Genomic DNA, 16,465 nt, shown 5'->3' on the forward strand with positions numbered 1-16,465 from the left:
CTCCATCTAAAATCCTTCTATTTTACTACATTGGGCTGAAGATGGAAAAAAACCACAGCTACACACAGTATGCACATACACCAAAGATTTATGAATATAAATTATTTGGGAGGATTAACAATGTGTTATTTTCTTTACTTGCTTGCTAGTAATTCCCAACATTTTATTTAAATTAAAATTTTGACCTCTATTAAGCTGATGTTTTAAAGACCTAAAAAACCCCCAAGATTGGTAGTCCACAGTACATAAAATAACTTTTTTCTCCCATATTAGTTACTTAACATTTCCTGCACTGAATTTCATCTACCATTTTATCATCCATGAGTTAAGGCCATTTCATAATTCTTTGGCCATCTTTACTTCTCTGAACAGTCAAACTTCGCCATATTTTTCTACAGCCCGTTTTCCAAAAGGTCATGAGCACACTGTGAAGCACATGCCTAGGCACAGATCCTTGTGGACTTCCCTGGTAATTAATTTTTTGCCACAAAATGTGATGATTTATTTCTGCTTCCTATTTCCTTTTCATCAGTTGTTTCACCATCCTAGAACCCTTCCTTTCATCCTACAGCATCTTGCTTGCTCCAACAGCCTGGGATGAAACCTTGTCAAAAACCTTCCTTTTCAGAAGGTCACTTCCATATTGCTGCCAGTGCTGTACACATAGCCCAGATCCTGCTTTACAGACAGCCAAAAACGATTAAAAATTGACCCTTCCCACTCTCCTGATTCTACTGTAATGCATTTTCATTCAAATTGGACCTGCTAAACCCTTCCTTCCAGTGTTCATCCACTCTCTTCTTCCCTACTGAGTGATACACACATTTAACAAGACTAAAACAAAAGATTTCTTCGTATTATTTGTTTACAGAGCCTTCCAGTTCATACAAGATTACAGTATTAAAGGGAATACAGCCACATACAAATTAGCCTGAAATCTATCCTGCATTTATTACATGTTAAAAATCAAGTCAAATCCCACACAATGTTAGGCAATTTCCCCATCACCTTCACACTGCCAGACAAAGTTTCATTAGACCTTTATTGCTAATGTGAAGAAAGCTTTAAGGAGTTCTGCTGTGTTCCAAAGATATACTGCAGAGGTTTTTTCATTTTTTTTTCCAGAGGGGTGGGTGGGGAGGGTGGCACACAGGCAGGACAGACACGATACCCAACAAGATTTTGTGTCTGATGAAAAGCTCCACATAAAAAGCAGCAGCCCAGCCAAGGATTTTGATGTTCAGACAACTGAAGTACTATTGATTTGGAAATGTAGCTCTTCTTACAGTATACAGGTGAATAGCTCATGCCTAATTACAGATTGAAATGATTTGAAATAGCACAAGTTTAAAATATAAATGCAGAAAATCAGATAATCAGAATTTCCAATGAAGCATTCATTCTGGAGCAGATAGGTAACATCATTAACACAAATGCAAACAATAGTACAGATGATTTAATTGGATTACTTCACTCCTATGAATTTTTCCAAATAAGCTCCTTAAGAAAGCCAGAAATGGAATTCAACTGTCCTCTTTTCTGGATGTTTTGGCCTATAGCAGTCAGTCATGCTCTCCAAACGTGATCTCACTGAAGCAGCTGTGTGGACACAACAAATCACATTTGGACACTTCGATCCAAGAGTGGGTAAGGACAAGCAGAGGTGAGCAGCACGCTGTCCCTCACCACTAACACCAACAGTTGCCATAGCGACAGGAGGGATCACTGGAAGAGTTTGGTATTGATCTTTCCATCACATGTTCATTGCCATTTCTTCAGAGTAGTCTTACACAATGCTACTACAACCAACACTGTCACACATACCCAAGTTCTGATGCTAAAGGGAAATAATAGTGTTGAAAAGGCAGCAGGGAATAATTAATATTACAGTTAGCCTGGGTACACAAAGAGCAAGCAGCAAATCTTCATCTTAGTGCAAGCTCTGCCAGGGGAAGACAGGATGTCAATATGTACAGGAATGTTTCACCATGCCTTCCACCTACGCTTGAAATTTCCTGCGTATTCTCCTACAGTGCAGCATCTGCCTGTTCTCAGCATTTGTAACAACATAACAGGCAATGTCTAGGTCACCTATAGCAAAAAGTAGGATACAGTAAAGGATATTTTGTGCTTAGCTGCAAGCCTTTTACATTATGCCAGCATACTGGAGATTGGCACAGATCCAGTAGGGTAAGAAAGTCTAAGTAGACAAATATTAAAAGAGATTTTTCAGGTCAACAGTAGCATAGCTCCAGAGTCCCTCACAGCATAACTTACCCTATAAATATGGGATAACACGTTATGTGAGTATATCAGAGATTTTGGTAAAGACTAATATTGTTTCCAGTAACAATACATATCTGAGAATTGCAGAACAATACATATCTGAGAACTGAGAATTAGTTCACAATTTGCAGGATTTGACTTTGTTGCTACTACCAAAAGGCTCAAATGAAAAATATATTTCGAAGGTTTCACTTTCACAAAAAACATTCCTTCTGAAGACATGCAAAAATGGGAGAAAAAGTGTTTAAAGTATTAGATGGTATTAAGAAAGCCTTTTAAGACCACTTCCAACTGTATTTATAGTCAGAACAATTAGTGGAACATGGCCCTAGCTAAAAGCAGAAGGCTGCATGTACAAGAAATGTAGAATATTATTCTTGAAAACAAGTAGATCCATGCTTCTGCTACATGAACCCTACAGTGTCCCAGTTTTGTATCAGCATAATAACATTTCTGTAATTCCTCATATTTGCATAAAGCTGATGTAATAAAGCAATAGTATGGAATGTACCCATTATCAGCAGAAACTTTAGAGTTCACAAAGTGATTAACCCCTCAATCATCTAGGTAGCACAGTCTTCAGAAAATGCATCATAGTTTCTCAAGGCAAATATAAAAGACAAAATTACAAGTCTACATCAGTAGAGATATTCCTAACAAAATTGTAACTTTAATACTTAAAAAAAAACAGATCCTGAAAAAACCCTTTAACAATACCTACCAGTTGTGTGCATCAAGTTAACAGCTCCAGAATAACTCAAACAAATTATAACAGTATATGATATTTAAGGGCTCTTGGAACCCTGTTAATAACCAGTCTCCCATCATAACTTAAAGATGCAAATAGCCACGGGTCTGCTGAGGACCATTCCACTGCATATACGCTATCTTCATGTTCTTCATAGGTAGCTATTACACTGTCCTGAAGGGGCTCTTTAATCCTAAAATGGAAAACAAACACCAAAAAAATTGGTAAGGATTTGTGGACACACTTGATTTCAAAGGCCATATTAAGTGTCACTAACATCAAGATACATAAAACCCCATTTAAAGTATAAGAATGCAGTAATAGGTTCTAAGGGAATATTTTATACCTTACATTTACATGTACTTATGTTTTACATGACAGCAAAGTCAAGTCAGTGCAAAAGACCCCATTTACAGGGACAAAGTAACTCTTACTCTAAACTTCAGTGCATTTCCTGTTTCTCAGAACCTACACTAAGCATCTCTCACGCTCTAAAGCAAGGTAAGCTACATGGCATGATCTAAATGCACAACTTTGCAAACACATCTTTTCTCTCATCATGTTACATCCCATCTTCTCCCCCTTCATTGTTAAATGAATTCTTAAAATAATACACAGTCTTAGAGATACGTAGATGGGTAAGAAGTTGCAGTCCCTAAACATCCCATGCTCTCCAGAATTATGGAAGGGGATGGAACCACCACTCTGATTTTTATCTCCCATTGCTAGAGTTACATCAGCACCAGATTCTCATCCACTATTGTATACCCCACCTCTCACTGCAGCAGTAAAGCTCCTGGTCACCTACACCATAGGAGAGACACAGAGTGCCTTCTACATTGTAAATATTCAAGAGACTTAGGAAACTCTCTGAAGTCCAAATCAAGTACTCAAGAGTCATTGATTGTACTCTGCTAACTGAGCACAGCCCCTCCTGCCTCCATTCCCAAGGCCAGTCTCTCCTCTCAAAGCACCACTACAGCACATTATTCTGTAGCTACAGGGTAAGGGAGTTTTCAGAGGATGACCTTAGAGCTCCTTTCAGCCACAGAGAATTGTCTCTGTCTGAAAAGAATCAGTCAGCCCTTCAGAGGCAGCTCTCTGCCTCCTAGAAACAGCCTTGCAGTACAGCTGCAACCCTCCTCATGGAAAGCAAAGCCAAAGAGCCTTGTGAATATCACTCAATCATTTAAACAGATGCTGCTACTACAGAAATGAAGTGTTGTTATTGGCTGCCTGTGCCCTTTCCTGCTGCTCTCTGAAAGCATGCAGTTCTGCAATCATAAAGCCTGGATGGAGCACAGTAGGATCTTCTGCAGGGTACTGCTGCCCCACCTAGCCAGCTGAGAATCTAACACTGCAATTAAAATTCAATTGAGTTTAATGAAGAAACCAAAAGCAGACTCATACTGTAGAATAGCTTCAGATATGTATTTTCAAGGATTTTTACCATTTACTTGTGCTACATTAAAGGTCAACTAACCAAAAAAGGTCACAGCACAACTAACGCCCAGTCCCTGGTTAACTGCAGTTAATTGTTTTAGAGTTCTCCTGAATATGAACTTTGATACAAACCTACTAACAGCAGAGAGCTAACGAACACATACAGACACTTCATCTCCTGCAACGTGTTTTTCTAACTTCCTGCTAACTGACATGCCTGGTTAAGTGAAAGTTGGTCATGTCCCCAGACAGCAATGTGCTTCGTGCAGTGCTCACCCACTTACCCACAACTCCATTATTCTGAAGGTTTCAGCTGTCTCTCTGGATGAGCAGGGGAGTAATGCACACTGCACATGGCTGTCAGGGGACACGACCGACTTTCAGCTAACCAGGAATCGCAGTTAACCCAAGGCTGGATAAACAAGGACAAATAAGCTTCTAGATTACACTATTTTCTGTATGCACACAGTTGTTTCAGTGTTTCATTTAAATAATACAGGTCATCTAAATTAATTTACAGGAGTCGTAAGGGGAATGAGTGTTCAGGAAACAAGCCTGTAAATGAATTTGTGTTTGGCATTTCCATTTATAAGTACAGTTTTTAACTGGGTTTTATTATTGTCTATACACTGAATTTCCTCTTTGGTATAAAAGCAAACTTTGTGCCTTCCCAGAAAAAGAAAGCATACTATTCTAATGTGGTTCTTCAGGCCAATGGCACAGCCTTGAAACAGTTATTGAGAATCAAACAATCCTTATGGAAGTGATCACTTGGTGTAAAAGAGCTAGATACTGTACAAGACAATCAGGATGGAAAAAAATCATCTCAAACCAACATGTGTCTCAGGCACAATACAGAAGATCCAAAAGAAATTGTCCATGAGCATCCTTTACAATCACGATGAATGAAAATAGATTAGCTTTTCAATTATGCAATGGGTAATGAGCCCAGAAGGATTCTGCTAGTGGAATAAAAAGCAGAATTCATTTCATGTATGTGAAAGACTGTTCTAAAACATTAAAAAAAACCCCCCAAAAAAAATACAAGGAGCTGACTTGTTTGTGATGAGTTTTTTTCCTCACAACAGGAATCTCTTAGAGGCAGACTTCCTTACCTGATGCTAAGAGATTTCTGAGAAAATACCTCAGATTTCTCTAATTTTGGCTATGTTTCCTTTTCTTTGTAATCCAAGAATAGGCTGAGGACACTATTTTTGTATCTATATTAATCTAGGTACTTAGAATTGTTCTGTTCCTGAGTCACACAACAATTTATGCACCCCAAATAAAATTTTACACATCTCTTACACATATTTATTTAATAAAGAATCATCTTAGATTAACAAGAAGAATAGCTGTGCAAAACCAGATATGAAATAAACTTTCTTCTATGCTACTTTAATATAGGTATAATTCACATGGTTGCAAGAACACAGAGGTATCTGTTTTTGCTTAAAAGCTGCAGGCTATAAAAACAGCTGTATGTAGCTGTATATATAGCATGCATGTGTGTACAGAACAGCTATGTATAGCATGGACAGCTACACTATACAGCTAGTCCAGTGTGCCACAGATGTAGGTGCTTGGCCTACTGATCCCATGATTGAGAGATGGTGCTGTGCAAGGCCAGCAGTTGGACTCAATGAGCCTTGTGGGCCCCTTCCAACTCAGGTCATTCTGTGATTCTGTGACTGTATTTGATAGCATACTTGGTAATCCCTTGTTACACCTGGCAAGCTTAGTAAGCTATTTTCTTCCTTGCCCCAGATCTTCCTGACTCTTAAAATGTTTCTTTAGTTTCTTACTTTCCTATCTGTTTTGAAGATTTTATTCTGACCAGACTAAAATAGCTTTTCTTCTATATGTTCTTGCACTGCATCAACTGACAAAAAAATGCACCACATTCCCTTTGCCACCAAGAAATCGTAGTATGAGATGTGCAGTCTCTACCTACATCGTGCATAAATTTCAGACATGTGCCACACAGAGCTGAAAATGGACTGTGTTTTCTCTGTAGTCTTATTCAAACAGCATGACCCCAACCAGCTTCTATGAAAGGAGAGAAGCTTTTATTTTACTAGATAACTTTGAGGTTAATTGTGTTACAGATTCAAGAAAGAAGCTTGTTCAGCCTTGGATAATTGTTTTCATGTAGAAAGCTGTTATTTCCAATTACTTCTCATGGTAACAACCACTTAAGTTTGCAGTGCTTGCAATTCTGTTTTGTCACCACAGTGTTCAATAAAATATGGTTTTCAGTCAGCAAAAATCATTAATTCCTTATCACAGTCAAAATTAAATCCTCTTTAATCTAAAAACCACTATGAAATGGAAAGGAATCAATAGAGCAGCAGCATATGCTGCAGCATCCAAAAATGAATCCTGAAAAGCATAGCACTGGATTCTAGTTTAAGCCCATGGATGCACTTTCCTTTTGACTTCAAGAGAAAATTGTTTCTGGAAAGATTAGACAATACACTACCTGCCTTTTAAAAAGCCTGAGTTCAAGTATACTTATTCTTGAACACATTTTTAATAGATAATAATTGGCTATTTATACTATTCCAAACATCGTATTTTTTTTTTATTCAAAAAAAAGAGCTTTCTGAATTGCTTCCCCAGGAAAACAGGAAAAGCATATTTTTATGTAACAGGTTTCATAGATGTCCTAATATGAAAAATAAGTTAAGGAAGGTATACTTGCTGATGAGGGTTAAAGAAAGAAATACTACAGGAAAACCAGAAGCTTTTAAAGAAAAGAGTCCTGGAACTGAAAAGTGCTGCTGCACTACATTTTGCTCAGCTTCTTACACACCCAACAAAGTAGTCCTGAATCCTGGCATTCCCCAAAAGAGAAACTATTTAACCTGTTTAAATTAATTAGGTCTCTTCGTTGATTCCATAGCATAATCCTATGGCTTCAGGTTTCTCCAAGACATTAATATCAAAAGCAAAATAGCATCAAATTTAACACTGCTGACAGCTGTGTGAAAATATCCTGAAAGCCTGCCTCAGCACGTTTGGCAAATACTTTTCAAAAGATCAACGCTGAAAAATCTCTCTCCTGGAGTCACAGATGCACATACAAAGGTGCTACGTTAGATTGCACAGCTCATATGTAATATTGTGAAACCACATTATTTATTCAAAAATCTCTAAACTCCATTTCTATCATGAAAAGTGGATATCACCAACTTCTTTAGATAGAATTTTGAAGAAAGTCTCTTTCTACAGAGAGGGTGACCACCACCATTTTCTCTCTGGTCCATTCCAATAGCTGAAGATGTTCCCACACATAACATCCTATTAAAAACTTCATGATCTCAAGTGAGATACTCTGTACAGGAAGAACTAATCTTTTACATCTCTCAGCATTAAATATAAAATATTGAGAAGTGCTTTGTTAGATCTACTGTATGTATTTAAGGACATTATGGCTAACATCTATGACAAAAAAGATGGAAACATAAGCCTTCAGGAAAAACACTAAAACTGTATTTTCTGGTACAATCTTCAAAGGATAACAAAGATTATGATTATTTTAGAACATATCATCAAAAAATGTAACATAAAAGTGAGAAGGCAGCATCCTGACCTTAGTAATCAGTTCTGCCAGTGAAAACAGCAAACATCTTAAACCCTGTAAATCCCACAGAAAACTAAAGGAACTGGTAGCTTAAACTGCAAAATTAAAGTTTTAGGATGGCTTCCTTTCCAGGACTGATATATAAACTCAAAATGTTATTGACTATATAAATATTTTCATTGTTATGGATACAGAATAAGTTTTTTTTCTTAAAGAGTAAGTCCTCCATTACCAGTTGAGCCTTGTCACAAAGTTCTGGCTACAGAACTCATGAAGAACAAAAACACTGCTGTAGATACAGCATGTACCTTGCCTCTGGTGCTCCTATGACTCCAAATATTCTTCTCATGCTGTGTATCACCAGCATACCAAACAGAGACCTACACAGTGCATAATTTAAACCTATAAGGCAAACAAACATATTGGAGTAACTGAAGAAGAGGAATCCTGATTGGCAAGTAAAGATGGTCACACTAAACTACAAGAACCTAGTAGCTTTCTTTTATTGTTAGAAAGAGCAATGTAGAGTTTAAATGACTATCAGAATAATTTAATACAGTAACATATAGACTCACTCACTAACATCAGGATTTTGGATGACCAAAGACTAAAGGAAAGATATAAGACAATCACTAACTACCTCCATTAGGAGGAAGATAGTTCCCAATGCACTCCTAGTATCTAACAGGGAGCTGACAGTAACCTTCAGGAGATTTAGGACTCAAGCTAGCTCAGTGTTGCAGGGAGAAAGCTCTTGCAACAACAGAGTGCAAAGCCACTAAAGGAGGTCAACGAGAAGCCTGACAAGCAATTGCATCCACAGATGTGGAATGATTCCATGTTTTGAAAGTTTTGTTCAAACTTAGGCATTGAAAATCACTCCTTATGTTCTTATCCAGGCATTTGGGGATGAAACCTAAATGAACCCAAGTTGTACTCACCCTCATCTGTGCTATTTTCATTTATTTTGTACACTTTTTTCTACCTTTGGATCAAGGTGCTAGAAACTGAACTAGTACAGCACTTCATTCTCAGTTGTGGGGTTTTTCCCCCCATAGTTGAACTGCGCTTTAAATAATCCAGACTGGGGACTTGACCAGAATATAGCATAGCTGTCCTTTGGCCACATGCCTGTAGCTCTTCTCTGTGGACAACTCCAGCCTCTTCTTAGACTACCTATTTTCAACAGTGGTTTTGTGCTTCCCATGCAGAGAGCACTGAAGCCTTTCTTAATTCAGTGAAAGAAAACAAATACAGTTGACAAATTTCACAAAAACCATGCAAGCACAGCTGGCACGTTTTAGAATAAACAAAAACACAGTTAGTGAGAGCAGATAAGAATATGGCTGATAGCAAAGGAAAAGCATACATGGAAGAATCAGAAGTCCCCAAAGATTATTCAGAAGGCAGTAAATGTCCCTGAAGTGCAAATAGTCAGGGGCTAGCAACATATCCAGGGGAAGTACATCTCCTTTTCCTTTTTCTATTATTTTTCCTCCTGACTACTATGAGACACATGATACATGCTAGGAAGACCTTTGACATGACACAGGGAAGCTGCCTGCTCTTACCTTTTTTGACTGATGAGAGAAACAACAGCAGCAGTTAAACAGTAGGGAAAAGACAGACTTGACTTAGAGTCTGATCTAAACCAGCAGTTAAGAGGAACCAGTAGTCACTTGATTTCAGCAAGAGATAGATCTTCATGCAACAGTCCTAGTTATATTGCTCATTCAAGCATGTTCTGGTCTTTAAGATGGGAGCAGACAGGCCCAAGATGTCAACAGACAAACACTGAAGGAAGAACACACTAAGAAGAAATTCTTATGAAGAATCTTCATAAGACAATTCAAACTATCTTTTAGTTTGTCTACTCATTATGAAATGAACTTGAATTCTTTTCTTTTGAAAAAATTTCTCTGCAAATAATTATTTTCAGTTGGGAACCTTAAAACCAGGCAACTACAGCAGTAAATCTGGCAAGAATTATTGAGTGGGTAGACTCATGCATAGCTCTACATGGTTGAACAAGGAAGGGTTAAAGTGACGTACTATTCGTTTTTGTCTCCAACCAAGAAATAAAGTACAAATAAGGAAATTTACTCTAAAAGATATCAAGAATTAACATGGCTTAAAGATCTCAAGAAGCAGTTCTAACTGTGCAATGTTTTCAAAATATGGGGACTTTACTAAGTAGAAAAAACAATAAACCTCTGAAAATAAAACTAACACATATAATTTTTATATGTATTCCAAGGAGGATTTTCACAAGTGATTCTGTTCAGGAAAATAAAATGCAGAAAGAGTCTTTTTCTTTCTTTCCACTTGATATTTTAACTTTCCAAGAGAGATACGGTACTCAGTCTGAGGGGGACTGGCTAGAGACATAAGTTGTACACATACAGGCTCTTCCTGGTGTATTTCAAGATACACCTGAAAAAGACATTCTAATTATCAGTATTTGTATGCTGTTTAACAACATATCAGATGTTCTCCAAAACAGGATAAATGAACCTTGTGAGACTATAACACTTTCCAGAAAGTCTAGAATATACCTAAGCAAAAAAAAAAAAAAAAAAAAAAAAAAAAACAAAGAAAAAAACCCACAAAAAAGCCAAAAACAAAAACAGAAAACACCAAAACAAATACACCCCTCCCTCATTAAACCATAGAGTGAAAACCTGTATTTTACAAAAGACAGTACCCATGGAATGGTGTAACAGACTCTTCACAGAGGTCTCCAGGAGGGTATCAGAGCTGAAATATTTGGCACTAGTGGTTGACTAACAAGAAGTATTCCCAACAGCTGTTATGCCCTACTTCATTTGTGCACTCAGAACTAAACAGACATGTATTTGGCAACAGTTCAAGGCTGCAGCAGCTTGCAAACATCCCTCTGACTCAACTCATTACAAGGGGGCAGAAGACAGAGCCTAAAACAAGACTTTCACAGTACCAAGCAAAGGTTACAAAAGCTAATGTGCTTTCCCATGTTTTATAAAAAACAGGTGAGCAGTTGAAAAGCACATATTTAAAAAGCAAATGCAGAATTGATACTCTTGTAGCCTCCAGGAACAGGCAAGGACTCTACATCATTACTATACAAGTCATTCATGATGTGGTTTACATCCATCCCACAGCCATGGGAAAAGATGCATTATATTTGTTGTATTGCACTGGATGATCTTGGATTAAAAAATTCATATGCTAGAACACTGACTCATGTTTTAATGAGGCAACCTATACAGTCTAAAATCCACAGAAGTTCAGCATTCCATACTGCACAATGTCTGTCAGAATGCTATTTACTTGTGATATTTTTAATGCATTCCCACCACATTAAAAAAATGTGGTCTCTTTCTCATTTTCATTAATGCTATTTGTTTTCCATCCAGAACAGAATAAATTTCAATCTCCAGCCAAAGGTGAGGAACCAAAAGATGTCCCTGCCCATGGCAGGGGAGTTGAAACTAGGTGATCTTTAAGATCCCTTCCAACACAAACCATTCTTTGATTTTATATTTAAAACACTGTAACTTGGTTACATTCTAGAAAGAAAGTATATACTGCTGATGTGAGCAAATTTTTAGGTATTTAATTTGATACTCCTTGATTTTTCAGGCACTTACAATACACGGAGAAAATCTTCTAATGAAATGTGGTACATTTAAAATAAACCTTTTCTATATATGGAGTAACTTTCTTACTTAGTATTAAAATATAATCGTTCCCAGGTCCATAGTTTAAATGAAGCCAAAACACCAAAACTATTTGGAGTAAAACTGCATATGTATTAATAAAATTAAGGTTCAAGAGCAACCGTAAAAATGCAACTAGAGAAGTAACCTAAACTTTAAGAAATTTAGCTGAAACATCTACCAAACACAGCTGAATAACTAGGGGACCTTTTTGTAATTTCCTTATCACATCTGACTATTCTTTATGTTAAAAGATCATTCAGGAGTTAATCTGCCTGTGTCATTGCAGACAGCTTAGTAGAGCTGTCCAGAAGAGGGCAATGGAGCTGGTGAAGGGTCTAATGAGTAAATCATATGAGGAGGGGTTGAGGGACCTGGGGTTGCTTAGTCTGCAGGAGGCTCAGGGGTGACCTTACTGCCCTCTACAACTGCCTAACAGGATATTGTAGCCAGCTGGGGGTCAGTCTCTTCTTCCATGCAACAAGTGACAGGAGAAGACACAGCCTCGAGCTATACCAGGTGAGGTTTAGGTTGGACATTTAGAGAAATTTCTTCGCAGAAAGCGTGATTAGAAATTGGAATGGGCTGCCCAGAGAGGCAGTGGAATCACCATCCCTGGGGGTGTTTGAGTAAAGACTGAGGGTGGCAGTCATTGCCAGGGTCTACTTGACACAATAATGTTCAGTCAGAGGCTGGACTCTGATCTCAGAGGTCTTTTCCAATCTAATTCATTCTATAATTCTGTGATTCACTTTGTAGGAAGGAGGAGTTTGCTGAAGATCACCATGAAAGCTAGTCACAAAATTAGCCTCGACCCAACCTCAATCTACAGAACTTCCTATATGCACATAGATACAGTTAATTTACTAAAACCCCTAAAAAAACCCCTAAATCCCTAAATTACTAAATCCCTACAAAATTCACAAGGAAAATATTTGATTCCATACAAACCAAATGGATGGGTTTACCACATTTGCCAATACCATGCACTATTCTCTACCAAGAGTGTTGAAACCAAGCTTCTGGTTTGCTTGATCTAGGTCTGATGAGTTACTGGGTTCCAGAGCAGTCAGAGATATTAAGAGCAAAATTAAAAAAAAATAATAATGTGTTTATACTTCATTTCTTCTGCCTATGCAGAAGCTCATCATTAGACTGGTAACATTTCCCAAAGGTCCTAACACATACACAGAAAATACAAAAGCATATTTTCAAATTGCAACTTAACCCAGATTATTCTACATGCTTGACTTGAAACAGAGGTCCCTTAAAGTGAATCTTTTCACCAACCCAGTGGACTTTAGGACTGATCCCCAGCATCACCATTCCCTTCCTACCAGTGAATGTGGAGTGACCATGCCAATCAGATTTAAAGAGTGTATTCCACTCAAGACTGAATAAAGAACAAAGTGGGAATTCTAACTACTTACCTGAAAGGCCTGTACACAAAAATCCTAGTCAGCAAAAAAAAAATAGCATGTAAACTATTACAATGAAACAACAAATTATAAGCATCTACATAAAAGTCAGGAAACTTCATACTTCTCTTCTTGATGCTGGTCCTCCTGGTCACTGAGTTCATCATCATCTACCATATGGCCAAATGGTTCAGAAGAAATTGATACCATATTAGACAGGATAACTCTGCTATCACTGCTTCCTGTAAGGATCAGCTGATCATGAGAATGATTGTATCTGACATTCCAGACCCTAAAAAAGTTAAAATCAGACAGAATGAGAGACTATTCATAGTAGGTAGTGCATCACTGTTAAGCAATTTTTTTAAGAGCAGCACTAAAAATTCATCTTTTCAATGTTTTAAATATGCATAGAAGTAACATGCCTCATTCCAAAGACCATTTTTCTTGCCATCTTCATTAGACTTTTAAGCTTCCATGTCACCTCTTTTCTATGAGGCATCTTTAAAATTTAACAATTAAAAAAAAAAAAGAAAACAAAACAAAACCAAATCACACCATTCAATGGTATCATTCCTTGAGGGTACATGCCAATTCATTGTTGAGTAAGCCAGATAAGTACTTAAGTCCTGAATACAAAAATTTCCCTAAAGCAAAATATGTATTAAAAATAGCCTTTTAAACAAAAAACTCACAACATTCTTACAGTGAAGTTTAAAATAGATCCTAAAACAAATGCAGGACTATATTTCTCTTCAATTTTTACATTTTACATATCAAGTTAATACCAAATGTCTTATGATTGTTGTTTTATTCTTTTTCTTTGAATATACTGAAGAAAAAAAGTATAAATAATGTTTCTGTTAATTCCCATCTTCATTTCCCTTGAAGTAGCTTTAGGGACTGGATCTATTTTGCAAGAATAACTCTAACCCAAATTTTATAAAATATGAATAATTCATCTTTTCTTAAGCACTGAAATTATCAGGCAAGATTCTCTCCTTACTCCAGCCACAGGCCAGTGCAGTAGATACTGGCTCTAAATGTTATTTCAGAGAATAAAATTATTCACTTGCATATTCTGACTTAAGGACTGTGAAGAGAATCCATAAAATCCATAAAAAAAGTTGAGCTGCATTACTGAACATTTCAACCATGTGACAACAGAAGGATGGATGGCAGCTGCTTTATTACTGCACATCAGGTGCAGCCCATCAGGCTCCATTTGGGAAGGCACACCTGTGTCCCAGCTGAGCCCCACGGGCCAAGTTCTGTGCTGTGCTTCTCAAAGGTGTACCTATCTCCCAACAATACTAACAACAGTTCCTTGCCAATTAGACTAATGTTGTCTAAACTCCTAATTTACAATTGCACAAGGAACACTGACATGCTGAAACTTTTCCTCTGTGCAAAAAAATGATTATGCACAATTGCACAAACATAGTTAGTTTGCATTGCTCCTAAACGATAAAATAATTAGCTGAATAAATGATATAAGCCATCCACCCACAAAACAGCATGCAGATAATTTGTTCTACCAGTGGGAATGCTCCTCTAGTGTCTTCACTGGTTCTGTGACATTTCTTGTGTCCCAGAATTTCACCTTGCAGTCATCTCCACAGCTAGCCAGGTAGTACTGTTTATTGGGATTGAAGTCCAGGTCTCGTACCAGCTGCCCGTGTGCATTTTCTATACAATATATCTGCCTGTAAAACATTAAAAAAATTAAATGGTCTATAAAAGCTGACTGCACTCCACCTACCAGAAATCTGTTTCCCTGGAAACTTGCATAATCCCCTTAGCACCCACAGACCTAGAGTTCCCATTGCTATTGCAGAGTTTAGGGAATTCCCAGTTGTTAACAACAGTGACTTGTATAGATTTCTCAGCTTGCTTTGACTCTTAGTTCCTTCCATGTTTGTTTCTATTAGGATCATCTGAAGTTAAAAGGAAATAGTAATTCCAGATGATTCTAGCACAGCTCTGTAACAAATTTATAAATGTCTGCTACTAAACCACAACAGTTTCAGGTAAGAACTTCTTCACCCCTAAGTAGTTATACTAATTCCCTATTTATGACATCTACTTCAGTAGGAAAAGCTGAGATGCAAAGGCTGCAACAGATATAATGACAGCTTTTTATTACTGCTCTGTACTGAATTTACCTTCTTGAATGCTTGCATTTATCACTAATTTACCTGTGGCCCTTAAACTACCCAGCCAGACACAACCTCATCCATCTGGATCACTTTAGAAAACATCTGTAGTACTGCTAACAACCTAGCATATCTATTCAAAACATCATGTGCCATCAGTTTGTATCCCTACCTTGCCTCTTAAACTTGTGGGTTGTCTGATTTTTCCTGTTTCCACAATGGTATGACCAGTTTTCTCCAGGCCACCAATATATCATCTAAAGTTCTGCTTAGACTTGACCATCTCCTACAATCTTCACTGGAACTTTTCAACACTTGATGAGCTTTTTGTTTTTCTTTAAATGAAAAATGTTTCACTTCAGTAAACTTATTGACCAAAACTTCCTATTTCTTGTGAAAACTACATATACTTATGGTCTTCTGTCATGATCAGATAGTCTCTTGCTGTTAATACCTAACTACGAATACAAAGCAAAATTGCCCCAGAAGGAGAGATTGAAAGTTATCAGGCCTGTACTAAGCCCTGTCTTGACAGTTCTGGCTGTCACCAGTGAAATTACAAAGATATCTAGCATCAACACTCTCCTTAGAGTTTGAGAGGCTAAGGATATCATTCAGGTATACTTTCTACCAAGTATTCTAGGAGTGGAATTCAAGCTTCCACTTAGTTTTTTAGAATATGTATATGGCAAAAATACTAAGTCTCAAGCATGCTTGCTGTGGTGAAACACATCTTTCCTTCTTCACTGCACTGTGACGGTGTTCACAGGGGTTCTTCAATAAGGAAAGAGATGAGGATTTGACTCCATGTTTCAGAAGGCTTGATTTATTATTTTATGATATATATTATATTAAAACTATACTAAAAGAATAGAAGGAAGGATTTCATCAGAAGGCTAGCTAAGAATAGAACAGGAAAGAATGATAACAAAGGCTTGTGACTCAGACTCTCTGTCCAAGCCAGCTGACTGTGATTGGCCATTAATTAGAAACAACCAAGATGGGCCAAATCAAAGATCCACCTGTTGCATTCCACAGCAGCAGACAGCCATTGTTTACATTTTGTTCCTGAGGCCTCTCAGCTTCTCAGGAGGAAAAATCCTAAGGAAAGGATTTTTCATAAAAGATGT

General features: G+C 37.4%; 1 protein-coding gene across 1 annotated transcript in view; it reads right to left on the minus strand.

Annotated features, from left to right (window-relative positions):
* Positions 1-926: 926 nt before the first annotated feature.
* The window catches only part of EIPR1 (EARP complex and GARP complex interacting protein 1), a 74,074-nt gene continuing 58,535 nt past the window's right edge, over positions 927-16,465 (minus strand). Inside the window, exons 7-9 of the mRNA XM_054628806.2 lie at positions 14,718-14,885; positions 13,304-13,471; positions 927-3,227 (exon numbers count right to left, since the gene is read on the minus strand). Of these exons, the coding sequence (XP_054484781.1) occupies positions 3,053-3,227; positions 13,304-13,471; positions 14,718-14,885 (511 nt within the window). The 3' untranslated portion in view covers positions 927-3,052. The remainder of the gene's footprint in view (positions 3,228-13,303; positions 13,472-14,717; positions 14,886-16,465) is intronic.

The sequence above is a fragment of the Agelaius phoeniceus genome, chromosome 3, assembly GCF_051311805.1.
Source record: "Agelaius phoeniceus isolate bAgePho1 chromosome 3, bAgePho1.hap1, whole genome shotgun sequence".
NCBI lineage: Eukaryota > Metazoa > Chordata > Aves > Passeriformes > Icteridae > Agelaius > Agelaius phoeniceus.